The sequence below is a fragment of the Gouania willdenowi genome, chromosome 17 (assembly GCF_900634775.1).
Source record: "Gouania willdenowi chromosome 17, fGouWil2.1, whole genome shotgun sequence".
Taxonomy (NCBI): domain Eukaryota; kingdom Metazoa; phylum Chordata; class Actinopteri; order Blenniiformes; family Gobiesocidae; genus Gouania; species Gouania willdenowi.
Window position 1 is genome coordinate 9343736 of NC_041060.1, and position 26140 is coordinate 9369875.

Genomic DNA, 26140 nt, shown 5'->3' on the forward strand with positions numbered 1-26140 from the left:
CAAAAAAAATTCATAGTGGACCAGACCAGCCCACTTTGGGTCAATGGGCCACCTAGACGATGCCCAGTATATGCCAGATGGCCAGTCCACCCCTGCTCTCACTTCTCTTTTTATGACAATCCCCTTATTTTCTGTGGATATATTTTCATTTTGCACATTTTTGAGTCCATCTGTCTGTTTATCTTTTTCAAATTCTCCATTTCTGTTATTCTCTTTTTTTAAAATCTTTCTTCACTTTCCATGAATTCATCCTTCCTTAATGCGCCCCGCACTCATTGCTTTAAACAGTCCAACCCCTCTCTGCCCTCCACACTCTAACATAACTCAATTCCCACCGGTTCTTACATCTTTTTGCACTTAGACACAGCTTGTGTAACATAGGAGACGTGTTCCTTGAAATATAAACTGTTTTTGAGACTGTGTCCACCAAACACACAGCCCAGCTCTGTTATAGGCTGCAACTGCTTTGCAGAAATTCCCAGTCGTGTGACACAACAGTTATATTTTGGATGCTCTGTGTGTGTGTGTGTGTGCGTGCGTGTGCGTGTGCGTGCGCGTCTGTGTACGTCTGTGTGTGTGTCTGTCTGTGTGTGTGTGAGTGAGGGGGGAAAAAAAGAGACGTTACGTGTCTTTATGAGAGACTGCTATTTGTTTGGATTATAAAAAAAAAACCATCAACCTGGCTTGTGATTTTTTTTCATTTGGAAACTTCACAATTTCAGACAAGTTACAAAAGGATTTGAATCAAAATTTCAGCATGCTTTTGATTAAGTACATGTTTGTAGAAAACGATTTGGATCAGTAGCCGCACATAGCATCCCCCATGTTGGAAATATTTGTGCTTTGGGCTTTTTTTCAAACAGAACCAGACCCAAGGACTTTTATCTGTGGATTTGCACAGCTAAAGACATGCACACATACACACATATGGACACACAGGGGTCTGCTGTGAAGTCTGCTCTCCCTGCTGGCCTAAATAACATTTTACCATCCAGATTTTTTTTCTCCTCCGACCTGCTAATACCTGAGTGGGTTTATGTGTGTGTGTCTTTACATCTGCAAAACCACAGATTAAAGTCTTTGGGTTCACGTTAAATATCATGGTGTAACAAGAGCACTCAGAGCGCAAACCTCCGCCAAGCGTCAAAAATTCTATTTGCCAGATATTGGCAGTTATCTGGATCAGTGATCCTGATCCTGATACCATGATAATTCACACTTTAAAGGCTTGTAAAAAATGTCCATCCCCATTATTAACGATACAGTAGGCCCGAATGTATGGGCACCACCATTTTTTTGGAAAAATCGCAATGAAATTCACAATCCAAATCCGATCTGATGGTGGTGGGGTAATTAAAAACCAAGCCGACATAACTGAGTCAAATTTAATTAAGTTTGGTCAATGCCGAACCCAGATAGGAATCTTTAAAATTTCACCAACGTTCAGAGATTGGGAATTCTCAATATTTAAAACTGAACCAGAATCAATATATTGGTACAAATCGCGTCTAAAAAGGTATTTCTTTGATTAAAATTTTGTCAAAATCCGTTTAGTAATTTTGACGTCATCTTGCTAACAGTCAGACAAACAAATAAATAAATACTGGTGAAAATATGACCTTCATGGTGGAGGAAATAATACAAACACAGCTATGACTTCACTAAAAGTATTTCACAACAAATGCAATTGAATCACTTATTGTTACTTTGCCTAAACCTAACTGACAGCAACAACTAAGTAAAACTAATCCCCCTCCACAAATACTGACATTTACCGTTCGGCATACACGGAATGTGTGGGGGGGAACACTGCCCCCCCACCAGTGGTCAAAAGTTTTCATTACAGTTTTCCCAATTTTATTGAAAAATACATTTTTTATAAAATAGTTTTCTGCTGCTTTGATTCTAACATATCACTGTTAGTTTGATTTCACAGATGTTTGTTAGGTGTGTAGTATAAGTTTTCAGTGAAATAGTTCCAAACTTTAGGTTGGTTCTTCTTCTGTTGCACAATTCTTCTTCACAATGTAAATAATAAAGCAGCACTGCACCCAGCAGGTCATGTATGGTACTGCAGCAAAAATGAAGCAGAAAGTGGCCGCCAGCCTGATTTCATCATTAATTTACAACATTAAATCTTTGTTGTCAACATGATCATTTATGTTACTAATAATTTTTGCATCATGGTAGATGTTACACACATTGTGGTTGGCGTGAATCTCGCGATGGTTTATATATTCAATTATATTTTTTCATTTGCCCCCCCCGGCAAGAATCTCAAACTCCGCCTATGCTTGTTGGCATCAGTCTTACCTGTCTGTAAACGTCTGCTGGGTCTGAGGTGGGGGCCAGCTACTGGTGAATGGAGGCTGACGCTGAACGTGGTACATACGAGGTCGGCAGTCCGAGCACAGGATGCTGCCCGGGCCTGAAGACAACATGGCTGCATCGATTTCCATTTTTTCATCAAAAGTGAACAATTTTATGGCTTCGATTGGGACATTGTAGGTGTCAAGGCGTATGGTGAGGGGCATATCGCAGAACACGTGCTGGGATCCGAGGGTGATGCTTTTTCCTTTATCTGTGATCAGCTCAATGTTGGCTATGGCTGGGTTGTCTGAGACAAAGAAAAGAAAGAAGACATTTACTACGTATTGAACTTTTGCTGTCAGACTAATGCTTTTTCTCATTTTTTGCTCCTGACTTCAACTAAAAATCTTTGCTGATGATTTCAATATCAAAAGCATGAAGGGTTGAATTCACATATATCATCATTTATATAGTAAAAAGGTACGCTGACGTAAAGCTGCTATCTGGAGTTTCTGAGAAACATCTTGATGTCCCGCCCTTAACAGCCTCACTTCCTCCCACTGCCTCCCCTAATCTACCAGAAGCCACGCCTCTACTTTTTTGCACGTGCACGAGAAACATAACAATATAGGTCTATGGGTCAGGTAAGAGCCAAAATCATATTTGCCTGTTTGCTGTTGTGACGCGCGGTCTTGTTTCCATGCACAGTTCCGCATTCACTCTGATTGACAGTCTCAACAACAGGAAGTCAAAGCCTATTGGCTGGGCGTAGTCGGCGATCGTTTCCATTTGTAAAGGGGTCTATATAGTCTGTTTAGGGACCTATATACATTAATGTATATGAATGACCACCGGCAGTAGACCATAATAAAAAAAAAAACTAGTTAGGTATTTTTTCGCATTTCAAAAGAATCATACATAAACAGATTTCTCAGAAACTCTGGATATCAGCTTTAAAACACTTAAATCCTTGTATTCACAAGTATAGAATTTTGTCAGTAAATAGATTTTCCATTAATCATCAACATATTGGAAGTACATTTGTCATTTCCAGATGCATGCAGGTTAGTTAGTTAGGAAAAAAGTTATTTCTCTTATCTACACATCGACTGTATGAATCAAACTTTATAGAAAGAACCAAACTGAACCTAAATGAGGGGCACTACAATGGCCTTGCTGGACCTTGAGCATTAAAAATAGAAATGTATTTTTCTTTGCAGTTTAATAAAAAATGTCTATTTCTGTTCTAAAATACATGATTGCAATTTTTAAGGTATATTTTTATCAGATTTGAAGAAAAACAGCCCAAATTTGTCACAAAGGGGGATGAGGGGACTGAGAGTTTTATTATCCTTCAAATTACTAAATGAAGCATACATCTTTTAGTTTAGCTTTAGTCAGTTATTGTTCGCTGTGGAACCATAAGCCTACGTTCCTCTAGCTGTTGACTGTGTAATTCCACTTTAGTAGAGCTGTGCGTTCTGTGGGGCTGATACTCACTCGCTGAGATGTAGGTAACCCAGAGGGTGAGATCATGTGGAACAACAGGATGGAGGAATCTCAGAGTCAGGGTGCAGCCTTCCGTTTCCGGACATGGAGACGTAACATTGGTGTCATACAGGCTGAGCTCAGGACTCCATGCCTGGAGACTGGGATCACAGGGCTGCTCCACATCTGGTGGACCTTTGGGGGGGGAAAAAATGCAAACATTACGCACACACAAAGATGCTAATGAATTACAAGGGACCGGATGCGGATAGCTCAATCTGTTCAATGGCTGATGATTACCTAAACTCTAAAGAGAAAGAATGAGATAAGCAATGATTCACAATCACATGCTGACAGAAGTGTAAAGATAACTGATATCTTCGACTCAAGTAGTACTTTTACTTGATTTAAATTGTACGAAAGTACAAGTACAAGTAAGTCATACTCAAAATAGTCAAATACAAGTAAAATCTAGCTCAATTAAAAAGTACTCAAAGTAAAAGTTACTAGTTCCTTTCACCCCCCACATTTATTTTTGGTAATAGATCTTGCCACGGTTCTCTTGCATACAGTTAACATCTCATATAAACTTAAAAAGGAAGAGATCAAGTCTTGCACAACTGGAACTTAATTTATTTTCCACAAAGGCACCTGTATAAGATAAAAGGTTTGTCAAAATGTACAAATCTTTTTTAAATAAAATAACACCAAATAATTCAATTTGAAAAAAATAAGAAAAAAAAAAATATGTATATATATATATATATGAGGCTCTAAGTATACTGTATATACATTTATTAACTCTAAAACTGAGAAAACATCTGGCATTCAATGTTTTTTTTTTTTTTGTGCCGTGCATTGCGTTTAATCTTATTGGCTATGATGTGATGCATCTGATTGTTGTCTGGTCATTTTATTTTTTGTAGTTTCACAATGTCTGATCATTTTAAAACAAAAATTATAGTAATGGTTGGATGTAGAATCATAACAAATTGCATTACTTCTTTTAAAGCGTACTTAAGTACACGTAAAATGACTGATATAGAAATATACTCAATAACATACAAGTACCCATAAAAGCAACTCAATTACAGTAATGTGAATACTTGTAATACATTACTTTCATCTCTGCAGTGATTATGAAGGATTCAGGTGTGTCTAGTGCACTTTTTTTTCCCACAATCCTGGTCCAAATCACTTTATCACTTATGTTGCCACCATTAAAGATCTCTTCTGCCCTGAAGTCTATGGTAAATCTATCTACTGGGACTTAACCAGTCTCTCAAAGGACTGACTCATTTTGCAAGTGCAATGCCAAAAGATTGTTATTAAAAATCAAAAACACCCATGGCAATCCATCAATTCAACCTGACCAGTGAGTCAGCGGTAATTACTGACTCAATGATGACTCAGTGAAGTTGTTTTTAATAAATGCAACCAAATTATGCAATTACCTCTTTCCATAAATACACAACTAGTCCAGGTTTGGCTTGGTAATGACTTGAAAACATCTCTTTTCAATATTTCTATCAACTACTGAAACTCAAAGATCAATATTTACCCATTGATCTTACAGATACTTTAGATAGAAGCTATGGTGGTAATTCAGATATTTTCAGATGTTTACCAGGTTAATGTTGAATCGAATAAAGAAGAATAAATGACAGGTTTAAAACTAAATATTAGAACAAAAAGACAAAAATACAATCAGTTGATGATTTTAATTCCTTGTTTTCCTTTAGAGGTTAATGGGCTGATGATAAAATCATTAAGACTGAATGTATTGATTGATTGGCAACATGATTGGCCCAACGATTCTATTGGTCAATAATCGGTTCATCTATGTATTAGTTTTTCCTCCAATATTAAAAATTTGATATGTACTGTTCATGTTTGACCAGTGTTTCTGAAATGGGGGTACGTGTACCCCTAGGTGTACGTAATAGCACTGCAGGGGGTACTTCAGAGAGAGAGAGAGAGTGGAAAATGAACAAATAAAGAGACAGTCTCTGTCCCTCCCCAGGCATGAGATAACCGGAAATGATAAAAACTGTAGAAATAAATCTATTCAGGAGCCAGTAAATCAGTATTTTTCAACCTTGGGCCCGGGACCCCATGTGGGGTCGACTGGAGTTGAAATGGGGTCGCCTGAATTTTCTGAAAAATTAAAATAGATTTTTGAAATATTGTAATTTATATTATTATTATTATTTTGATTATAACAACACACAATCTTAAACAACTATATTTATATTCTTTCACTTTGTGAAATAAGTCTAGTTCAACTACAATGCAGCAAAAAAAAAAATCTGAGTTCAAACATGATCAAAAAGTAATTAAAAAAAAAGTTCTTGATATCAAAATGGGGTCACGATCCAAAAAAGGTTGGGAACCACTCCACTAAATACTGTTTCTTTTCACGTATTTACAAAATAAGATTCTTTAAAATGTGTGTTCACTTGTTTATTCCATCATCATGCTCTATTGTTGTTTTTAAATAGTTTTCTAAGCAAAATGTTGTAGTCGGACAAAGGGGGTACTTTGTTTCAGAAATAAGAGAAAGGGGGCACTTGGAATTAGAAATAAGAAAAAGGGGATACTTGAGCCAAAAAAGTTTGAGAACCACTGCTTTAGACAAAAAGTTGGAAATAAATAAGACACTTTTTCGATAACTGAAGGTTATTTTGTTTTCTTAGTTTGCACAGATGATTAAAATTAGTTTTGGGGAGGGGGTCTATGTATAGATTGGTATCGACTAATATTAGAAATTGAATATTAGGTGATAATCTTGGGAAATCGGATATCGGCAAAAAGCTAATGTCGACCATCTCGAAATCCTCTTTACCTTTTTTCCCCCCTGTGGTCAATTATCCATCTCTGCTGGCTGACAAAGTAACCTGTCAATTCTCATCTTTCCAAGTTAGACAAAGTGAAAATGGAGCCTTGGGAGCCAATAGGCTGTCTCTCATCAGCTACGTGCATACCACTATTTAGTGTACGACTGTAATGGAGACTTTATCATTATTATAATCCCACTGCAAAAAGAAGAGAGCTGTAATCCCCTCCTGCTTCCTGCTGCTGGTTTTCAAATCATAAATTCCAAGTATTATCATATATTAGGAGGAAAATACATGTTTTTTGGGGCTTTTATAGTGCTTCATCGTCACGTTATTTTACCCCCTTATTTGCATCTATGTGTTTCCCATTCAACCTTGGTTGACTTCCCCACACCCTATATGTCATGTCAAAGAAAAACTGCCTCTCCAGAAGGTATAATTGGAAAAACAAGGACCATGTGTACACATAAAGCGTGATATTTCCGGGTGCAGTGCCACAGGATGCATTTTGTGGGGCTTATGACTCAGGTACATTTGAACAGCACCATAACATTACACACAGCAGACGCATGCACTAATAATTCTTCTTTCGATTTGGCTTAAAACAAGACAGATTCAGAGAAAGGTCTGTAGCTGGGGGCAATTATCGTTTAATGATTTTCGGATTTTTCCTCTTCCAGGACCCATTAGCCTTGCACGAACCTGAAATTTACAGGGAAGATATGTGAGTGTGTTTGGACTAAAGGACAAAGCGGGAGGGGAGTGGGTGGGTGGGAGTGTGGTGGGGGATGGGGGGGCAAGCCGCGCTGCAGACTCAGGATTGGCAAACTTCTGGTTTTAGAGGCTGTAATTTATCTGAAAATAGACTTAATAATAAACATAGCACTCAGCAAACCTCCGCCAAGATCTCTTTGCTAGATATTGGCGGTTATCTATTTGCCAATGCTGAGAGATAGGGTCTTTTTTATTTTTAATGAAAAAATAAATCAATAATAATAATAATAATAATAATAACAACACATTTTATTTAAAAGAGCTTTTCTAGAAACTCAGACACTTTACAATTTAAAACAACAACAGCAAAAACAGTGAGTAAAACAAAGAACAATAAATCAGAAAAAAGAAAGAACATCAGTAGAAAGAAAATGCAGGAAACAGGTATGAATGAGTGGATGGTTACATTTGAAACTAGAATCTGTATATTGATCTAGACCAGGGGTTCTCAATAGGTCTCACCCTGGGACCCACATTTTGCCACGGTCATTAAATCGCGACCCACTTTTTTTTCTTTTTTTTTTTAAATCAAACAACCAAATTTAGTTTTTCAAAAATAACTGTTGAAAACACATATAATCCTTTAAAAAAAATCAGAAATCTATATATTTTCCTGTGCAACATGCATTTCACAGAATGCCTATCAAAAGCAAAGTCTCTTTCAAAATAAAAGAAAAGTCCAACATGAGTGACATTAGGTTTTTAATTATTTTTGACCAGCTGTCTGCGACCCACCCTATATAGGTCCGCGACCCACTTTTGGGTCTCGACCCGCCAGCTGAAAATCACTGCTTTAAAACATTATAATAACTTATCAATATATTTCTTAATATGTGGCCTGTTCTTGCAGATTAATCTTAAATTGTTTGCTGTCTTACTCAAATCAATTGACTTCTAGATTTTTTTTTTTTTTTTAAATCAACCAACCAAATTTAGTTTTTCAAAAATAGCTGTTGAAAACACACACACATATATAAACTTTTTTTTAAAAAAAAAAAAACATGAATCTATATATTTTACAGTATGTCTGTCAAAAGAAAAGTTAATTTCAAAATAAAAAAGTCCAACATGGAAGACACCCAGTACAGGTCCGTGACCCACTTTTGGGTCCCGACCAACCAGTTGAAAGTCGCTGATCTAGACTCCCTCCAAGATTTAATGGACTCTTCCATTGCGTAAGCTCTGTCTTTATATTTTGTCAAAATCTGTTAAGCACCTTTGATGTAATATGGCTAAAAGACAAATAAATAAATTAACGCCAGTGAAAATATGCCAACAAATGCACAAAAAACTCAGACTAAATAAAACATTTAAAAAATAAATCAATAAATTAATAAAACACTATTGCTGACTGACCAATTGCTTCCTCAGGTGTCCAATAGCCCGATGTGTCACATACACGAGGTGAGGTGGCTTCATAGGCAAACTGATGAAAGACGCCATCTTTCTCACAATCACCACAGTTAACACTGAACGCAGGGTACCGAGATCTAAAACAAAAAAACAACAAAACATCTAATTAGACACGTATCACTTCTATTCTATGATGTGTTCTTTGGTTTGTTTTAGAATGGGCTGTGATCTTTGATTTGAAACTCCAATTGACTTCCATTGGATTGGGAAATGAAAACCAGGGCACCCGCCAAAATGTATTGATTGATTGAATTTGAGATTGATAGTTTAAAAAAAATGAAAAATTACAAATTACAACAGCAGTAATAGACCATTGATTTGATCCACAAACACTTAAACCTCTCAATTTACATATACAAAAAGGAGTAGGAAGAAGTGTAAAAGTTATTTAATCCTACCCCTTTATTCACTACCGATTTAGCTTCTTTAAGTACAAGTTATAATATCATTGATTGCCCATATATCATTATAAAAACAATCTACATATTCGCAAATAGTCTATAGTTAATCAGTATTACTCAAAACAGGAAAAAACGACATAAAAAAACAACTAAAGATTAGTAAAGCCTCTTAATATAAAATAATTTATTTTTACTTGTTTTTAAACTGAATTATGTTTGAACATTGTTTTAGCTCCACACTCATTCTGTTCCATTACTCCACAAATTGACAAACAAAAACTTTTCAACGTTGTTCAAACACTTAAAATCTTTCAATTTAACTTTATTTTATAATAAAATGCATACTCATGGTCAACATGTTCATTTACACAGAAACACTATGAATGCCAGTTGTCGATAGAGAACTAATCTACTATGTAGGGCAATAGTGATGTTGTATTTCAAATTAGTTAGGTTACAAACATACATACATTTTCCTTTTTTAATACAATGCAAAATGATTAATGTGCAGCATTGTTACAATTGCATACTTCACTAAAATAAAAATGTCGCTCAAATATGTAATACTTCCTAAGTGAATACAAAACATATTTCTAACCACAAACTATTGCATTCATGTGTTGTAACAGGATTGCATCTTGGGAATTTTTGTGGTTTTCAGCTGCGGTTATTGAATAATACCGACATGAGGTGCAAAACACATCAATCTCACAGACATGGCACGTTCTCTCAAGAACTTCTTTCCATCCCAATGAAATTCTTTCTGATAGTCTTTGAAAAAAATATCCAGTTTGATTTTCAACGTATGCAAAGTTACCTTTGATAAAGTTGTCCACTTAAAGGATGGAGCCAGTAGATTGAGACTGAAGCTGGGCTTTGTTTGGTCACCATTGGCGCCATGGGGATGGGGGCAGGTTGTTGGTTCATTAGCCACCTCTGGTAGACCAAGTCAAGGTAGCAGTGCATCCTGGCAACCTGGTTTGGAGTGAAATGGTTGGTGCAGTTGTCATCTGTGGTGGTGCAGGTAAAAGAAAAGTGGGTTCACTTGAAAGAACAAATCCAAATGCAATAAATGAAGTGATTGCAAACCATATTTTAAGAAGTCTCGAACTAATTAAATGATATCAGTCAATAGGCCCTGTAGTTCAGAATATTAGGTTTGCATACAGGTTTAATTTTGAAACTGGACCTGTACCTTTGGAAACTTCCTGTAGCTTCATGCAATGACAAAATCTATTACACCCATATGATTTAATATGATCATGTAAAGTATCTACTAGAGTCCACTACAAGCACCTGTGTAACTCATGTAATTGCTATAAGGCGTGTCCTGGTATGTGGTGACTCCACAGGTGTCGTTAACGGCCCCGGGGTCATGGCAAGCTTTAGATTTGGGGGCTGGGGCGGTGTCGGCACATAGATCTCCTGTCTCCATCGAAGCCGTGGTCTCCTGCGAAAAAGGCCAAAAGACCACTGCACAGTAAATAAGTTTATCCCTATAGGAACACTTAACGCAAAGATCATTATTACATTTGGTTTTTAGCTTTTGAATGATTTAAAGAAAGAAATGAAAGCATCAAGATGTGAATTCTAAGATAAAATAAAGTCATTGTTACAACGAACATCCCTACCTGGCATGGGTCATCACAGGAGTCCCGCTCACTCACTCCCTTAAAGACATGGTACAGTCCGAAAATGTGCCCCATCTCATGGATCATTGTGTTGTGATGACCCATCCTGCCAAAGTAGGAGGGATTTATGACCATCCCTCCTTTGGAAGAGACATAAATCATTATCGTCATTACTATGTTATCTAAACTGTTTACCAATGGTCAAACATCAAAGAAGAATATGAATAATTAAGTACTCATGTATCTTGGTGGATGTGTAAAAGAACACCATAATCTTGTAGAATAACCACCTTCACTAGTATGTGATGCTATATACCAGGTGTTTCTAAAGCAGTAAAAATAAATATGTAAGGCATTTTAGAAGAAGTTATTTGAAACTTGAATTTGTTAATTTATAGTTCAGATAACTTAGATTTTTGAGGTATTTTCTTTACAAAAAAGAAACCAATAAACAATATTCATGATCAAAATAAATAAAGAACAGCTAAGACGTACATCTTTGCCAACTTCAATTGCTTTGAACTTGTAATTTGGTTAAAACCATCTCAGACAACAGACTATGGATGGCAAAAACAGAACTTGTGATGCAGGCAAGGAACAAAATAGTAAGCCAAAGACATGAGAAACAAAAGTGAAACATTGGAAGTATTGATAATGAATATACAAACACAATAAACATGGGCATTACGCCATTGTAATTTCTATCTAATGTGAAACAAATCAGCAGACCTTGGTGAGTAAGAGCCTCCTTCGCCCATGGCCAGGTAGCAGCTCCAGCCAGTTCTTCTCGCATTGAATTACTGGCAAAGAAGACATTGAGAGTGTCTGTGCCACTCAGAAGCAGCTCTTCTTTTAGCTCCTTCACACTCATGTAAGCCCTGTTAGAAGAAAAACTGGATAAATGATCAAGCCAAAAGCAGGATATTTTGAAAACATAAAACAAACAACACTGAAATGAGTTGTATAAAACATCTGCAATGGAAAGGAAACACTTCTGTATGCCAGTATTAGCACAGGGAGGATATTTACCAGAACAAGTCAAACAAATTGTTTTCAACCAAAACATTTGGTGGCAATACACTTGTCATCCACAGTCACTATTAACTCATTGGCTGCCAGCCACTTTCAGAACAGCTACCTCCCTCACTGCCAGCCATTTTACAGCATTTTGACTGATTTTTAAAGACCCACAGAATATTTTGTACTGTTTGTAAAATATAAAACCAGATTATGAAAGAATAGACTCTACTTTCATCAGAAATTTTGTTTTTGTTTCTTACTTGTTTCGTTCTTCCGTAATCAGCAGTTGAATATAAGTAAGGTTCACACAAAAGGCCAGTTTCTGACAAAAAGCTGAGAAAAAAGGCATTTTCCTGACCCGTTTGTCCAGGGTTGTTGATCGTCTTTTCTCACGATTGCGACACTCTCAGTAGTGGACTTGGTTCAACACATGCTCTGCTTGAGTGTGAGCTGCTGGGAGCTTCACCTTCTTCTCATCCAAAGATGTACTGCTGCCACCTACATGGCACCAGTTGGTCACTACATCATAGTACAAGGCTGATATTCATTGGAGAGGTCTGTAACAGTGTCTCCTAGCAACCGCCGTTGAAAAACACAATTGACGTATATTTACGCCCGACCCTAACACTAACCATTTCAGACAATTCAATTACACTGATACACTTTCACAAACTTTGTTGGTGAGTAGTGTATTGAACAGAGAAACCCGAGTAACATGCTCCTTGTCCTTGACTCCCCATGCCAAACTGAATGGTCCAGAACAATTCTGGGGGTTTCATCAAGAAAAAATAACCAACAAGCTTAACCAGCTGTGGGAATGATGATATACTGTATGATGGCCACCCCATTCAAGTAGGCTACTCTGGATGTTTGCATTTAAAGATGGACAAAATGAAAGCTTCGTGGCCGTGGAACTAAAGGTAGTTTCTCCACCTCCACATATGCGACAAAGCATTTCTGCTGTTTAACAACTTAATTATTTACTTGGCATTGGGTACATTAGTAGTGGCCGATGGGGTCTGATGTACATGATGTATTCTGTGACACAAGAGTAAAGGACTTAGCAAAAGACGGCCCGAGCTAAAATCTTTCACGCCTGATTGAAAAGTGTCAGCCAGCACGGCTTGACGGGACTGTCTCCATATTGGGTTTTGAATTTGAATAAAGGATCCAGAAACAAGTTGTGGTCACCGGTGCCCTTTGTCAGTGTCTACAATGAACTCCAGCTGCTGAGAAGAAAAAAAATATAAGCTAAAAGAGAAGGTTATCTGAACATGGCAAAGGAGCATTATGATCTAATGTCTAACAGAGTCTAATAGTCACAAATCAAGTGAGCAACAGGGCTAACATGGATGAGAAGACAACGCTATCATTAGAACAAGAATCACAGGTAACCATTCCAGATTCCTAGCACATGTGCTGTAAAACAGCGTAAAGCATTTTGCAGCCTAGAAGGTGATTCAGAACGTAACGCAGGCCAGACATTTAGGCGCTTAAAAGTTTAATTTTGTGACAATTTGTCAATTTGATTTTGCTGACTACTGTATTTTGCGGTGTATAGGACGGTATTTCTTTCCTTTAAAGTTGAGGGTGTGGCCAATGTGACGGTACTAAAGATGAACAAACGTGTACAAACGTCACTCCACGCACTAATAAGATGTACAAACTCTTCACCGTGTCACAACGCGTCCTCATTCCATTTAGCGTGTTCCCTCTGATGAATATGTAAAGTTGGCAGATCTCATAAGGGGCGCAAAAAAATGGGAGGGGGACATGCAAATAAATTAATGCAGTGGGAGCAATGCAATTCATCAAATGTGGAATTGTTTTAGCACCGGAAAATAGTACGACTGACAAGCAGGTGCAAACCCACACGCTGAGATTCACACAGCGGAGATGTAAAAAAAAAAGGCTCCAGTGAACCTTTCTAGTATAAGAAAATGATTCAAATAAAACAATAGTCAATATTAACTAAATGAGAAAATACAGTGGGAGTAAAGTGTGTGAGAGGGAGAAAAAAAGCTTCACACCCGCGGCGGTTCGTATGTGGAGTCTGGTGTGTGTGTGACACAATGTGGTGCAGAGAGAATGCTGTGAGCAGAACTTCATGGATGTCGCTATGGACGCACTGCTCCAGTCAAATTTTGAACGTCAAACTCGTGTCGCATTGATGGAAGGAGCATCAGGCCAGAATCAGCTGATCAGATGCGTAATTTACGCAGTGATGGCACAAAGTTCACATATGAGAGTGTGGTGACACAGCTCTACTCAGGAGCTCAGACCTGCTGGATGATGGTCACTTGGTCAGTAGATCATTTTCAAATGGTGCAGACTGATTGACAGACTGTGTTGCTGTATTAACTCAGGTCAATGATGTCAACAGATCAATAGGACGGTTTCTGTCTAAATCTGCCTGTTTTTCATGGACTGACTGAGCAGCCACATTAAATTGGGGGAAAAAAAAAACATTAGGTTTTTAATTATTATTTTTTTGTATCAGCCAATAGGGTGCGGCCTATGTCACGGTGCGGCCTTTACGTGGATTTTTATGATTTTTAGGAAATCGCTAAATTATTGGAATGCGGCCAGTACAGCGGTGCGTTCAATGGCTCAGAAAATATGGTAATCATTAGAAGTCAAATGGTAATTAATTAATATTGAGTAGCACAAGCAACTACAGTAACCTCAATATGACCACTTGGTTGAAGACCGAGATGAAAATTTTCCCACCCCATGATTGATGCCTCTGGGGTTGGTCTTTATTGGGTCAAAGCATCTTAGATAACCACATTTTTTTCACACAGTACAATAGTTCTACGCATGGAGATATCGTTGTAGCTTGGAATGATCCAAATCAGCCTGTGAGAGTAGCAGTATTCATTCTTGGGCAATTCTCCAATACATCATCATCAATCCCTGCTCTGAACAAAATGTTGAATTTAAATTGTTTGAAGTGTTCAGGGCCCTTCAAAATACCGCCCTGACAAACCATTCCCACATCTTTCTCTCCGTGTGTGATAAATGGCCCCAGACACACTTTGCTGTGTAACGCCCAGTTTGTTTTTTTTTTATTCAGCAGCAGTGATGTCACATATCATTTTTCTCCTTTGCTTTCTTAGCTGGAAAGCTTTTGCACCTTCTCACTATCGGGCCCTAGTCCTACTGTTTCAGTCTGACTGCTTGCATGTCATTAAGTTGAAACCTTTGGGTTTCCAATGTTTTTCTGGCTCGTTTATGTTATCAACTGTCTCTGTGTGTGCAGCCTTAGGTCAAAACACCAATATAAACGACAACCAGAACCAGCTTTTTGTCAAATTCGTCATTGTATATTTGTCACATGAAAAATGAATTATTATTACATCAATATTTATTATTATTCATGGTTCATATTATTATTATTATCCCTGACTGGAATCCAGAGGTGTAAAGAGTACTGATATATTCTACTCAAGTAAAAATACTCTTACATGATTGAAATTGTACTCAAGTACAAGTACAAGTAAGTCATACACAAAAAAGTAACAAGTAAAATCTAGCTCAATTAAATAGTACTCAAAGTAAAACTTACTAGTTACTTTCAACATTTATTTTTGGTAATAAATCTTGCCACGTTTCCCTTGCATACAGTAAACATGTCATTTATAAACTTTAAAAGAAAGAGACCAAGTCTTGCACAATTGGAACTTGATTTTGTAAAAAATAATATGTTTGTCAAAATATTATTAAATAAATAAATAATAAATAAATAAATTCTCAGACAAAAAAGTGGCTAGGCATAGGTCAGAAATGGCTCGACACAGAAGAAAATATGGATTATGTTCAATTTGCCTTCATAAACTGAAAAGACCATGAAACGGAAATTTTAAAAAAATAATCACAAAAAAACAATAATTTACTTGGCAACAGTTGGGTGTAGGAATGTAACACATGACTTTGCTTCTTTTAAAACAAACTTAAGTACAAGTAAAATGACTGATTTAGAAATATACTCAAAAAAGTACAAGTACGCATAAAATCAACTCAATTATTATTATTATTATTATTATTATTATTATTATTATTATTATTATTATTATGCTTTTCTTTTCTTTCTTTTCTTTTGTTTGTTAATCTTTGTGGTATCCAGTGTGGACAGCAAAGTAAAAATTTCATTGTACAGTGAAACATGTTTCCTTGAATCTCTTTGAATCTCTACTTGTAATCCATTACTTTCACATCTGCTGTAATCACAACCTGCTGCCCCAATACACTGCACAACAAACACATGGCAGTGATTGATCACCAACTGTTTTCCAGTTTGGTTAAGTAAGTTAAACAGACAGAAATCTGCACTTTTGAACTTGTGGCCGTAAAACGTCAGTACGTGCTGTTACCCCGACATGTTTTCACCCTGGAGCGGTAGCAGAGGTCGGAACTGCTACGTTCACCAAAGTCCAGCACCCCACTGTCAAAGTACCATTAAGTGAAGCACCACACCTCTAACTCAGTCCAAGGGTGTTGCTCGGCGGCCAAAATGTCCTGCATGTGTAGCTCTCCCCTGATGCAATCCCTCCATGAGTGCATGTGTTGTACGGTAAATTGAAATATGTTTTCTCAGGCCCTCTGCCTGACTAAATAAGCTTTAAGATTTAGGATGCTTGAGGAAAGGTCTGCTCATACCGCTGTGCAGATGTTGAGTTCAATCAAGGATGCATGTAATATTCATCATCCTGTGCTGCCCGTTTATAAAGAGATTGAAAGTAAACCACTCAAAAAGTTGAGTCTTTAGCTTTAAAGATGAAGAGGAGGCCTAAATGGAGGATACGACCAACCTGGCAAGAGATATATTATTCATTCTAACCACTTTTGCAGATGCTTCAACGTTTGGATTCTCAGAAATCATTCAAAAGAATTTTTTTTGCCTGAAGAAATCTAGAAGTCAATTAATTTGAATAATACAGCACACAGGCAATTTAAGATTAATGTGCAAGAACAGGCCACATCTTGAAATAAAAAATTAAGAAATATATTGATAAGTTATGTTAACGTTTTAAAGCTGTGATTTTCAACTGGTGGGTCGTGGACTTGTACTGGGTGGGTCACAGACAGCTGGTCAAAAGTAATTAAAAACCTGATGTCTCTCATGTTGGACTTGTCTTTTATTTTGAAATAAACTTTTCTTTTGACAGGCATTCTGTGAAATGCATGATGCACAGGGAAATTTATAGATTTATGTTTAAAAAAAAAAAAAAAAAAAGATCATATGTGTGTTTTCAACAGCTATTTTTTTAAAACTAAATTTGATTGGTTGAATTCTAAAAAAGAAAAAAGTGGGTTGCGATTTAATGGCTGTGGCAAAATGTGGGTCCCAGGGTGAGACCAGTTGAGAACACCCGTTTTAAAGCACAATATGAGCAGTAAAGTAGTGGCCTAGCTTAGCATGCTGGTTTAAACATCTGACTTTAGAGAAAATGTAAAAATAAACAACCTGGCTTCACCTGCTTTGGAATTTAAATGACATTTAAACTTTTTTTTATTCACCATCTCTGTATACATAATCACTACATGAAGTGCAATTTTTTGCAACAGTTATGCATGTTTTATTGTGTAAAAAAATGAAATCATTTATATATTGTTTTGCATATCATTTAATATTGTGAGCGTCAGTTTTTGTGTAGTCATTACATTCTTATATGTAAGGCCATGCAGATGTGCTTTTTTTATACAAACGACTAAACATGAGTGCAGAAAAGCGTGTCCAAATAACATTACACACGAATACTGTGTAAATATGAACCATCTTGAGCGACTGAAGCCAAATCGTTCTTTAATGTGATCCTAGCTAAGCCCTCTCCACCAACGTACCCTGTTAAGGATTATCTTACCAAAAAACAGAAAAAATTTAGCTAAGCAAAGATATTTCCAGATCACAGACATACATCTGAGCTGAAATGAACATGTCTGCCACCACCCCATTACTCCTTCATTTTTCTCTTTCTTTTTCCTTTCACTATCCACTTCCTGCTCCCTTTTTTTATACAGCTGAAATCTGCAGCAAAACCTAGCTTATTGACAATGATGGCTGTGTGAGGATGGAGATGTCTTCAAACCTCAGACCATTCACTGGCCCAGAAGCTGCACACATCTTCCAGCTCACTGAATACCTGGCCAGAGAGAAACAGTTGGGATATCATAAACCCAGATCTCAAATGTAAAAAAAAAAAAAAAGTGTTTCAGTGCTCCACAAATCCAAAGTAAAATGTCATCGTTTCATTATCAATCTAGTGTTCGCCGTCCAAGTTGAAAGAGAAACCGGCTGACATGTATAAAGCTTTCAACACGCTGGGGTCAAGAACTTTCCCAAAAGACCTACACCGCTGACGGTCCACTGGGTCCAGTTTTTATGACCCACTACTCTGTAGTGTATAGCCTGTTTGTGTTTTTAGTGGAGGATTAAAACGCTTAGACAGTAGCATAAGTGATTTAACACAAGACTGCAACATGTTGGGCTTAAAGGTACAAACACTTTTGAATTTGCAAAAACATTAAGATAAAAAAAGCATATAAAAATGTTTCATTTCATATCTGCTAACCCAAAACAAACAGCAGTATCAAGAGTTAGTTTTAGATAAGAAATAGAGTTTGAGGTTTTACGATCACATTCTGAATGTGTAAAACATGTGAGCAGAGAGTTGTCAACGTCAGTGCAGAGCAGGGCTCAGCTGGAGTTAAAAAACCTTTGAGCAAAACAACGACTCACCACATTTGGTCAACAGAAACAGACATTGGTCAGCGTGGTGGTTTAGTGGTTAGCACTTCTGCCACACCACTACACACACCACGCAGTTATTTCTCAGTGGAGTTTGTATGTTCTTCCATGCTTTTGTGGGTTTTTCTCTGACATGCCAAAAACAAGTATTTTTGGTCAATTGGAGTTGCTAAAATTGTCCATAGGCTTGAATTTGTGTGTGGATGCTTGTTTGTCTTTACAGTATTTGTTGGCCTTGTGACAAAAGGGCATCCTGAAAAGTAGCTACCTCAACTTATTTCCAATGTGAGCTGGAGAACATTTGTCATACAGTAAAAATAAACCAAGCACTTTGTTACATTCTAGCCCTAACCTGTTTCTAATTAGAGAAAAATATAGGCAACAATTCATACCATAATACAGATAATTATTTTAGACTGTCAACAAACACTAAAATCTATTCATTATCTAAAATAATCAACTATAGAAGCTTGTACATGTGTACTCAAAGCTGTTTTCAACACTAATTGTAAAAACAATTCATAATTACAAAAAGGCTTTTTTTACCCTCAGTGAATAAAAACTGCACAATAATGTGCTCAGAAATACCTTCATTTTAGGTGAGAAAAGTGGAACATGGTGTTAAACAAGTAAATCAGCTTTTGGAAAAATAATGCAAAAGCTTTCCTGTAAAATTTGTAAATATGGACGACATCATAATTGAATGCATGTATTTTTGATAGTGAGAGGAAACCTAAAGTAAACCTCTCAAATCCACTCAAGGATCTATGCAAGACTAACTATTGGGCCACTGAAATAGAAAAATGTAGAATGTTAATGGCAATAATCTATCAAATGTGTTGCTCTTTTAAAGTCAGTCTCGTGTCCCATAAATCCTTTACAGTTTTATTTGACTAAAATATTTTTGAGTTCAATAAACTGAAACTAAAATTATTCTTCAAAAAAATTCAGAAGTCAAGAGATGAAGGAGATAAAAGAGAAATGCAACATTAACAGTATACATTACATTCAAAATATATATGAGTAGAAGTTGGTCACAAACTGGTGTAGAAGGTGTGGATGTTTTTTGTTAATTGGCATTAAAATTGTCAACCAATGGGCAGGTTATAAAAAAAGGCCAAATTATAGCCCCCCTGTGTTGTGCTCTTATACAATGTAATCTGAAAAATGCTGAGAAAACTGCATTTTTGTGTATGTTGTCTGTCCCAGAATAAAGCCTGCGGTTGCAATTTGGAATAGTGTCTGGATAGAGATATGGATCTATAACTTCATGGTGAGACTCTTTGACTCTTTATTGGATTGTGCTTGCTTGATAAAATCCATAATGGTGGGCTGCTGTTCAAGTTGTTTATGTTAACTTTAGCTGCTTCATCCGCCCCATCCCTCCCTACCACTCTAAAACCACTGAGAAAGTGAGAGTATCCATTTGCACATATAGCATATGTTTGCACCAAAAAAGATCTGGTCTCTGGACAAATATACTGTATCGTGGAAGGATTAGTTTCTTATTGTTACACTTTTGAGTAGTCCCCACCTGTCAGGAGATTCAGGATCAAAGCAGGTCTTGAGGACATCAGTGACTTCCGGGTCACAGCAGTCTCCGTCGTCATAGTCGTAGTGTATACTGTTGCACTCCATGTTACAAACCCCGTCCTGTCTCTTCCAGTTGTAGCAAGTCCCCAGTCTAAGGCAGTCACCGCCATCGTGGCCAGTCCTTGGGTGATCACACTCGGGATCACAATGGCGATTCCCAATCTTTCCAATTCGGCAGTTGCTGAGTATAAACTTCTGCCTAAGGCTGGACTTTCTAACGGTGTGAACACTTAGATCCAGGGTGATGTTGTAAGGGCGGAAGGCCTCAGTGAGCGCCCGATGCTGGAGCTGGATTTGGACTTGTGAGACCGTTGGGTTTCCTCCATCATCGTTAGCCAGGTTAACAATTCGATAACGAATTTGTTTGGATTTGCGAAGCTGCCAGTTGTTGTTGTAGCCAAAGATGATGTCGGTATTGTCACAAGTTGTCAAGCCACAAGGTGGTGGCAGAAACGGGGAGACCAGTTCTTGTTCAGGGACAGGCATGGTGATAACTGTTGGATGAAGCCCAGATTTAAAAGGTATCCATAGCTCCTCAACCTTAAAGAACACAGAAAGCAGAATGATCATTGTACTATAACGCATTTAATTAATTGTATACATTGAAAATGGATAGATATTGAAATGAGATAAAGTTGGTTACATTTGTGAAGTCGGCCCACATTGACACAATTGGCTCGTTTTTGACAGTTTGTATTGGTGGCTTTAGGAAATCTTCTTGTGAGCTGGCGTAGCGCCTCAAAACCACGCCTCCTATGTGGCCCCTAAAGCTGTGTCCTTGGTCAGATTGGTTGCTGCCTAAGAAAAATGTCCTGCAGGTCTTCATGAAAAGGCTGTGCAAATTCCCAGATTGAAGAAAGCTTTCTCCCACCTGAGATGAATAAAATTGGAGACACCAAGCCGAAGATAGCATCATTAAATCATAGGGATTAATTTAATTAATCTAACAGAAAACACCACCTTGAATATGTAGAGCATTAAAGCTGCAGTATGTAAAGGTTTTTGCGTCATTTGGTCAAAAATTCACAATAACCTTTCAGCTTATTGTAATTCAAAGTGTTCCATGAGAGGACACTGGACCTCTGCTCCTTCTCTTGGCTCTGCATTCAAGCTTTAGAAAACAAGGACATCTTTCACAGACAATCAGAGGTTTTTCAGCAAACCAAGTGGTCCATGAGATGTTTTGGGCGTTACTATTAGCTGCTCGACAAAAGTCGATGCACGTTCATGTCCTATTGGTAGTGAAAGTGCAATGGTAGACGTTTCGGCAAGATAAGTCCCCATTGTGGCATAAAGCACAACGGCTTATACAGCAAAGCAAGTCAAAAAAAGAAAGACTTTTAGAAGCAAGTCTAAAGTCCCAAACATACTTGAGGGCAACAGACTCTGCGGAGGTCCAGGCGGACCCAAAGCAGATGTCCGAGGCGCGCTGCATCCACGCCACACACTGGTGGAATAGACTAAATCATGTGTAAACCTTGGACAAGCATATCCAAGGTGGAGAGAGCCTGGATGCGGAGTGGTGTGGGTCTCCTCTCTGCTCTGCTCTGAGCTGGGGGGTACTGAGTGTGAACCTGACCGCCTGTTAGTACTTTGCAATAAGAGAGGGGCTCACGGCCGCACCCTCTGGTTTTGAGGACAGTAACTACTTCAGAAACATCACAAAACTCTTCAATAACAGTCGCTAGATTTGTCGATAGTTGCTTTTGTGAAAAAGGTTGCTAAGAGGAATTGGAAAGTTGCCAGATTCAGCAAATGGCAAACAGCTCCACAGTCACGTGGGTTCAAAACAGAGAGGGGATGGGGGGGGAGAGCATGGTTGTTTCCATTCCAGTCTCACTATTCTACATACTGCAGCTTTAAGGAGCTAAAAAGTTGTTCTTGTGAATGAAACAGTTCATCGAGCTAAATAATAAATATTTTAACACTGGCTGAGGTTAAAAATATGCATCATGTGGCTGTTATTCCCAAAATATCACAAAAATAAAAGCTTAGTTTATGCACCAAAAACACACACCTTGGCTCCATCAACATAGAGGGTCATGGTACGACCATTGTAAGTTGCCATGAGATGATTCCAGACGTTTGCTTGGTATTTCTGGTGGCTGTAGACAGTGGTGGATTTCACCGCTCGGTCGGTTCGAAGCGTGAAGTAGAACCGTCCATCTTTAATGCCTGCAGAATTCATCGTACGAATGCCTACTGACCAGCCCTTCTCACTCAGTGAATGGGAACAGATGTCAAATACACCTGAGACATATGGAAAGGCAAATAAGTAGGTGTGGAGAAATACTGTATAAATACATCACAAATAACATAATAAACCAATTTCATGAAAGGTATTCCCTTCAAATTTGAATCAGCACTTTCCCACACATGCATATTTTCTAACTTGTGCAGGTAAAACAATCAATACAAAGTCACCTATAGCTAGAACGATTAGAAAAAAAGTGGAATAAGGAAATATTCCTCTTATCCTAAAGCAAAGCCCTGATGTTTCCATCTGCTGTTGCAACAGACAAACACACAGACAGGCCCACATCTGTTCCCCAGATGTTGAACGTTGGGACAGGAAAGGGTCAGGGAACCCCTTCACCCTCCTCTGCGCTGTGTGTGTGCTCGCATGTGTAGATAGTTACGGGTGTGGGAGAGTGCGTAATGTGGGCAACTGTAGCAAAACCTCCTCATAAAGATATTTTATGTTAAAAGAAAAGCCTGTCATTTGGAGAGCATCAATCAAGCATTTATGTTGTTATGCTAATAAAATATATCATTACTGTCATTAGATAAATTGATCAAATTGATCTCTTTTTTATATTAAACGACAGAAAAATGAGTATTTTCAACTTTGTTTATTGGTTCCATTGGATCAATATGTAAAAATGATTAATTCAAACTCACTGTAAACCCCCAGGAAAGCCTGTGGAAGCTTAAAGTATGAACTTTACTGCTACTTGTAACTAATAATCACCACTTTGTCAATGTTTATTGACTACTTGTGTTATATAGCATTCTTGCTACACTAAAGCAGGGAAGCTATGAATCATAACTGTTATCTTATGGATGTGCGTTTAGGGCGTGTTTGTGCGTTTAACTGAAGGCTAATGGGATCATTCATTACTCTTGTTTGGATTCTCAATCACCAATACATTTAAACTTCAGCATTATAAAATATATCAACATTACGAACTAATAGTGTCATCATTAGCATTGTAACATCATCTGGGCCCCTCTCATCATTAATGTCTGTTATTATCCAATTATTGTCATTAGAAGAATTATTGTTGACAGCATGGGGTGTAACCAGAACCCAAAAAATGTCAGGGTGATGACATAACACTGGGGTTCAACAGTGCACACTTGTATGATGCTGCAATAATGCTATTTATTGTATCAAATAATTCAATTTGAGATTTAATATTTTACTTAAACTGGGCAGAATTGAAGGATGTAGTGAAAATGACAGGGAAAAACATGAATCATTGTGTAAAATACCAAATAATTTAGTTGTAGATATCTCTGACCTTCAAAATACACAAATTCAATAAAACATCACAATATTGGTCGGGGCCCACAGTTTTCCCATGCTTCCCAACACATGGTGGCAGTTGTTTTTAACCTCAAATTGTTAGAAGAGCCATAATTTTTTCCAAAATCCTTTAATTTCCTTTAAATTATTCCACATTATTTCCACAAATTAAATAGAAATTTGTCACAAAATCAAAATCAAGAAAATTTAAGTTAAGATTGTGAAGGGACTGATATATTTTTGGATCTTGTCGATGACTTACATACATATTATACATATTGATACGTAGAAGTGCAAACTCGGGCACTATAATGTATAAATGACTAATTTTATGGTGTGGTTGTGTGTATATATATATATATATATATATATCATCATCATGGTATTGGTTGCATTTTGTTAGATGTTGTTGTTGAATGCCCTAACAATACAATGGTGTAAAACTACTCAAATGTGTGCAACCTTGCAAAGCACTTTCTGTGAAGTTCCTGAGAGTTGTTTATCCCTCAAAAGTGGAAAAACATTTATCTGGAAATCTAAAATGATCTGCAATGATAAGACATAAAAAAACACTGTAAATTTTAACATTTGCTCATACAGTGGTTCCCAAACTTTTTTTGCTGCTAAGAATGAAAAACTCCCAGCCCCCGATTGCGACTAAAAAAAATCTTTAAAATAAAAATAAATGACCTTTTTTGAAAATAAATTAGTAATTGGACTATTCATCTTCAAATCTTGTAAAAATAACAAAAAAAGTTCAGCAAGGCTATTCTAGTGCCCTCCTCGCACCACCTCTTTCAAGACGTCGCGCCCCTCAGTTTGGGACCCACTGTGCAAATACATTCAGCTCAATTAAAGGTCCCATATCATGCTATTTTTCACCCATCTCCATTTGTTCTAAGAACCCCAAAAACATAGTATTTGAGGTTTATTTTCCCAAACTCGCCTGTTTTCCAGAATTTTAGCCTCTGAAAAGTCACTTTCTGATCAACTCTACACAAACAGGCTGATTTGCGGCCTACTTATGCATATTCATGAGTGGGCGTGTCTATAGACGGGACACTGACTTCCTCCTCCCCGCACGGTGATGTAGGACCAGAGAACGGCCCGCCCTCCTCCCACCCACTCCGTAGCCGAGCTCACGCTGCTTTATAAACACGAGACAGAGCGTGGGGGCGGGGCATTCACTGGTACATACATAGACTGTAGAAAACACATACATAGCACTGCGTGAAGGACATTGAAATGCTCACTTTCGTGGGCGTGTCTGTTTACATGTCAATCACAGCAGAGAGCTTCCTGGAGGCGCGGCTTCTTCAGCTCAGTGCCGCGTCAAATTCGTCATTCAAAGTGGGAACGCCTCATCAAATTGGAGCGAGGTGTTTGGGGTCGCCCTGCAGTAAGAAAGGAGCAAATCACCCTCTAACTAACGATTGAGGGAATCAATGAAAAAAACACTTTGAGCATGTGTATGAAGCCCTAATAGCACTTTATCATGTTTAAAGCACAGAAAGGTTGATTTAGCGTAACATGGGCCCTTTAAGTGCACAAAGTTAGAAACAAGCAACTACCAGACGACATACAGAAACTTTTTACTGATAGAGATGGGGGTTATAATTACAGGGGGGATCTGGACTTCATAACCAAGAGTGTTTGAACAACAATTAGGAGGATGTGCACTTCAGTCAGTGGAGTGGGAATCTGGAACAAACTCAATCAAGACCTGAAACAATGTCCAAGCATGACACTGTTTAAAAAAAGGCTCAAACTTAAAATAATAACCAAATACAGGTATGAAGAACGGTGAAGAAACTATAGGGTGTCTCTTACACTGCAAACAGGATTACACATGGTGATTGTAGATATAATTTAGGTTTTGGGTGTTTACAGCCAGGCATATTGGGAAGGGGAGCACTGTGTGAATGAATGTATATGAATGCAAACTTGACATTCTGTGTATTTATCTAATAAATATGTATATGTGTGAATATTTTATATGTGTATATATACATATATATGTATATATAAGTCTTCTATATTAGGTAACATTCTTACTGTTATATTTGCATATATAATACTATTTTTATTACAGAAAGACAATTATAATATATAATTATTAAATATTGGAGGATTTGATAAGTTTACTTTTTCCTACCCCTTTTCAGGTATGCTAATCAGATATATGAGATATGTACAGTATGTGTGTGTTTGTATGTATGTATAGGTGTGAGTGTAATGAAACAGTTTACATATTTTTGTATAGTTACATTTTGATAAGATATAATTTATTTTATTTATTAACACCAAATGTGTATAAATTTTTGGATGTGTGCGTATATGAATATTGGATGTGATTGCACAAAATGTATTAAATGTCACATGCCTGAAAAAAATAA

At 37.4% G+C, this 26140-nt stretch overlaps 1 protein-coding gene across 2 annotated transcripts in view; it reads right to left on the minus strand.

The window, feature by feature from the left end:
* Positions 1 to 26140, minus strand: part of pappa2 (pappalysin 2) — a 78714-nt gene that overhangs the window by 49593 nt on the left and 2981 nt on the right. Inside the window, exons 2-11 of one of the 2 annotated variants that reach the window (XM_028473727.1) lie at positions 22233 to 22465; positions 20859 to 21086; positions 20157 to 20755; positions 11584 to 11732; positions 10855 to 10994; positions 10520 to 10673; positions 10041 to 10233; positions 8766 to 8899; positions 3811 to 3993; positions 2314 to 2617 (exon numbers count right to left, since the gene is read on the minus strand). In XM_028473727.1, coding sequence (XP_028329528.1) covers positions 2314 to 2617; positions 3811 to 3993; positions 8766 to 8899; positions 10041 to 10233; positions 10520 to 10673; positions 10855 to 10994; positions 11584 to 11732; positions 20157 to 20755; positions 20859 to 21086; positions 22233 to 22465 — 2317 coding nt within the window. The remainder of the gene's footprint in view (positions 1 to 2313; positions 2618 to 3810; positions 3994 to 8765; positions 8900 to 10040; positions 10234 to 10519; positions 10674 to 10854; positions 10995 to 11583; positions 11733 to 20156; positions 20756 to 20858; positions 21087 to 22232; positions 22466 to 26140) is intronic. The other variant, XM_028473729.1, reaches the window with a different exon arrangement.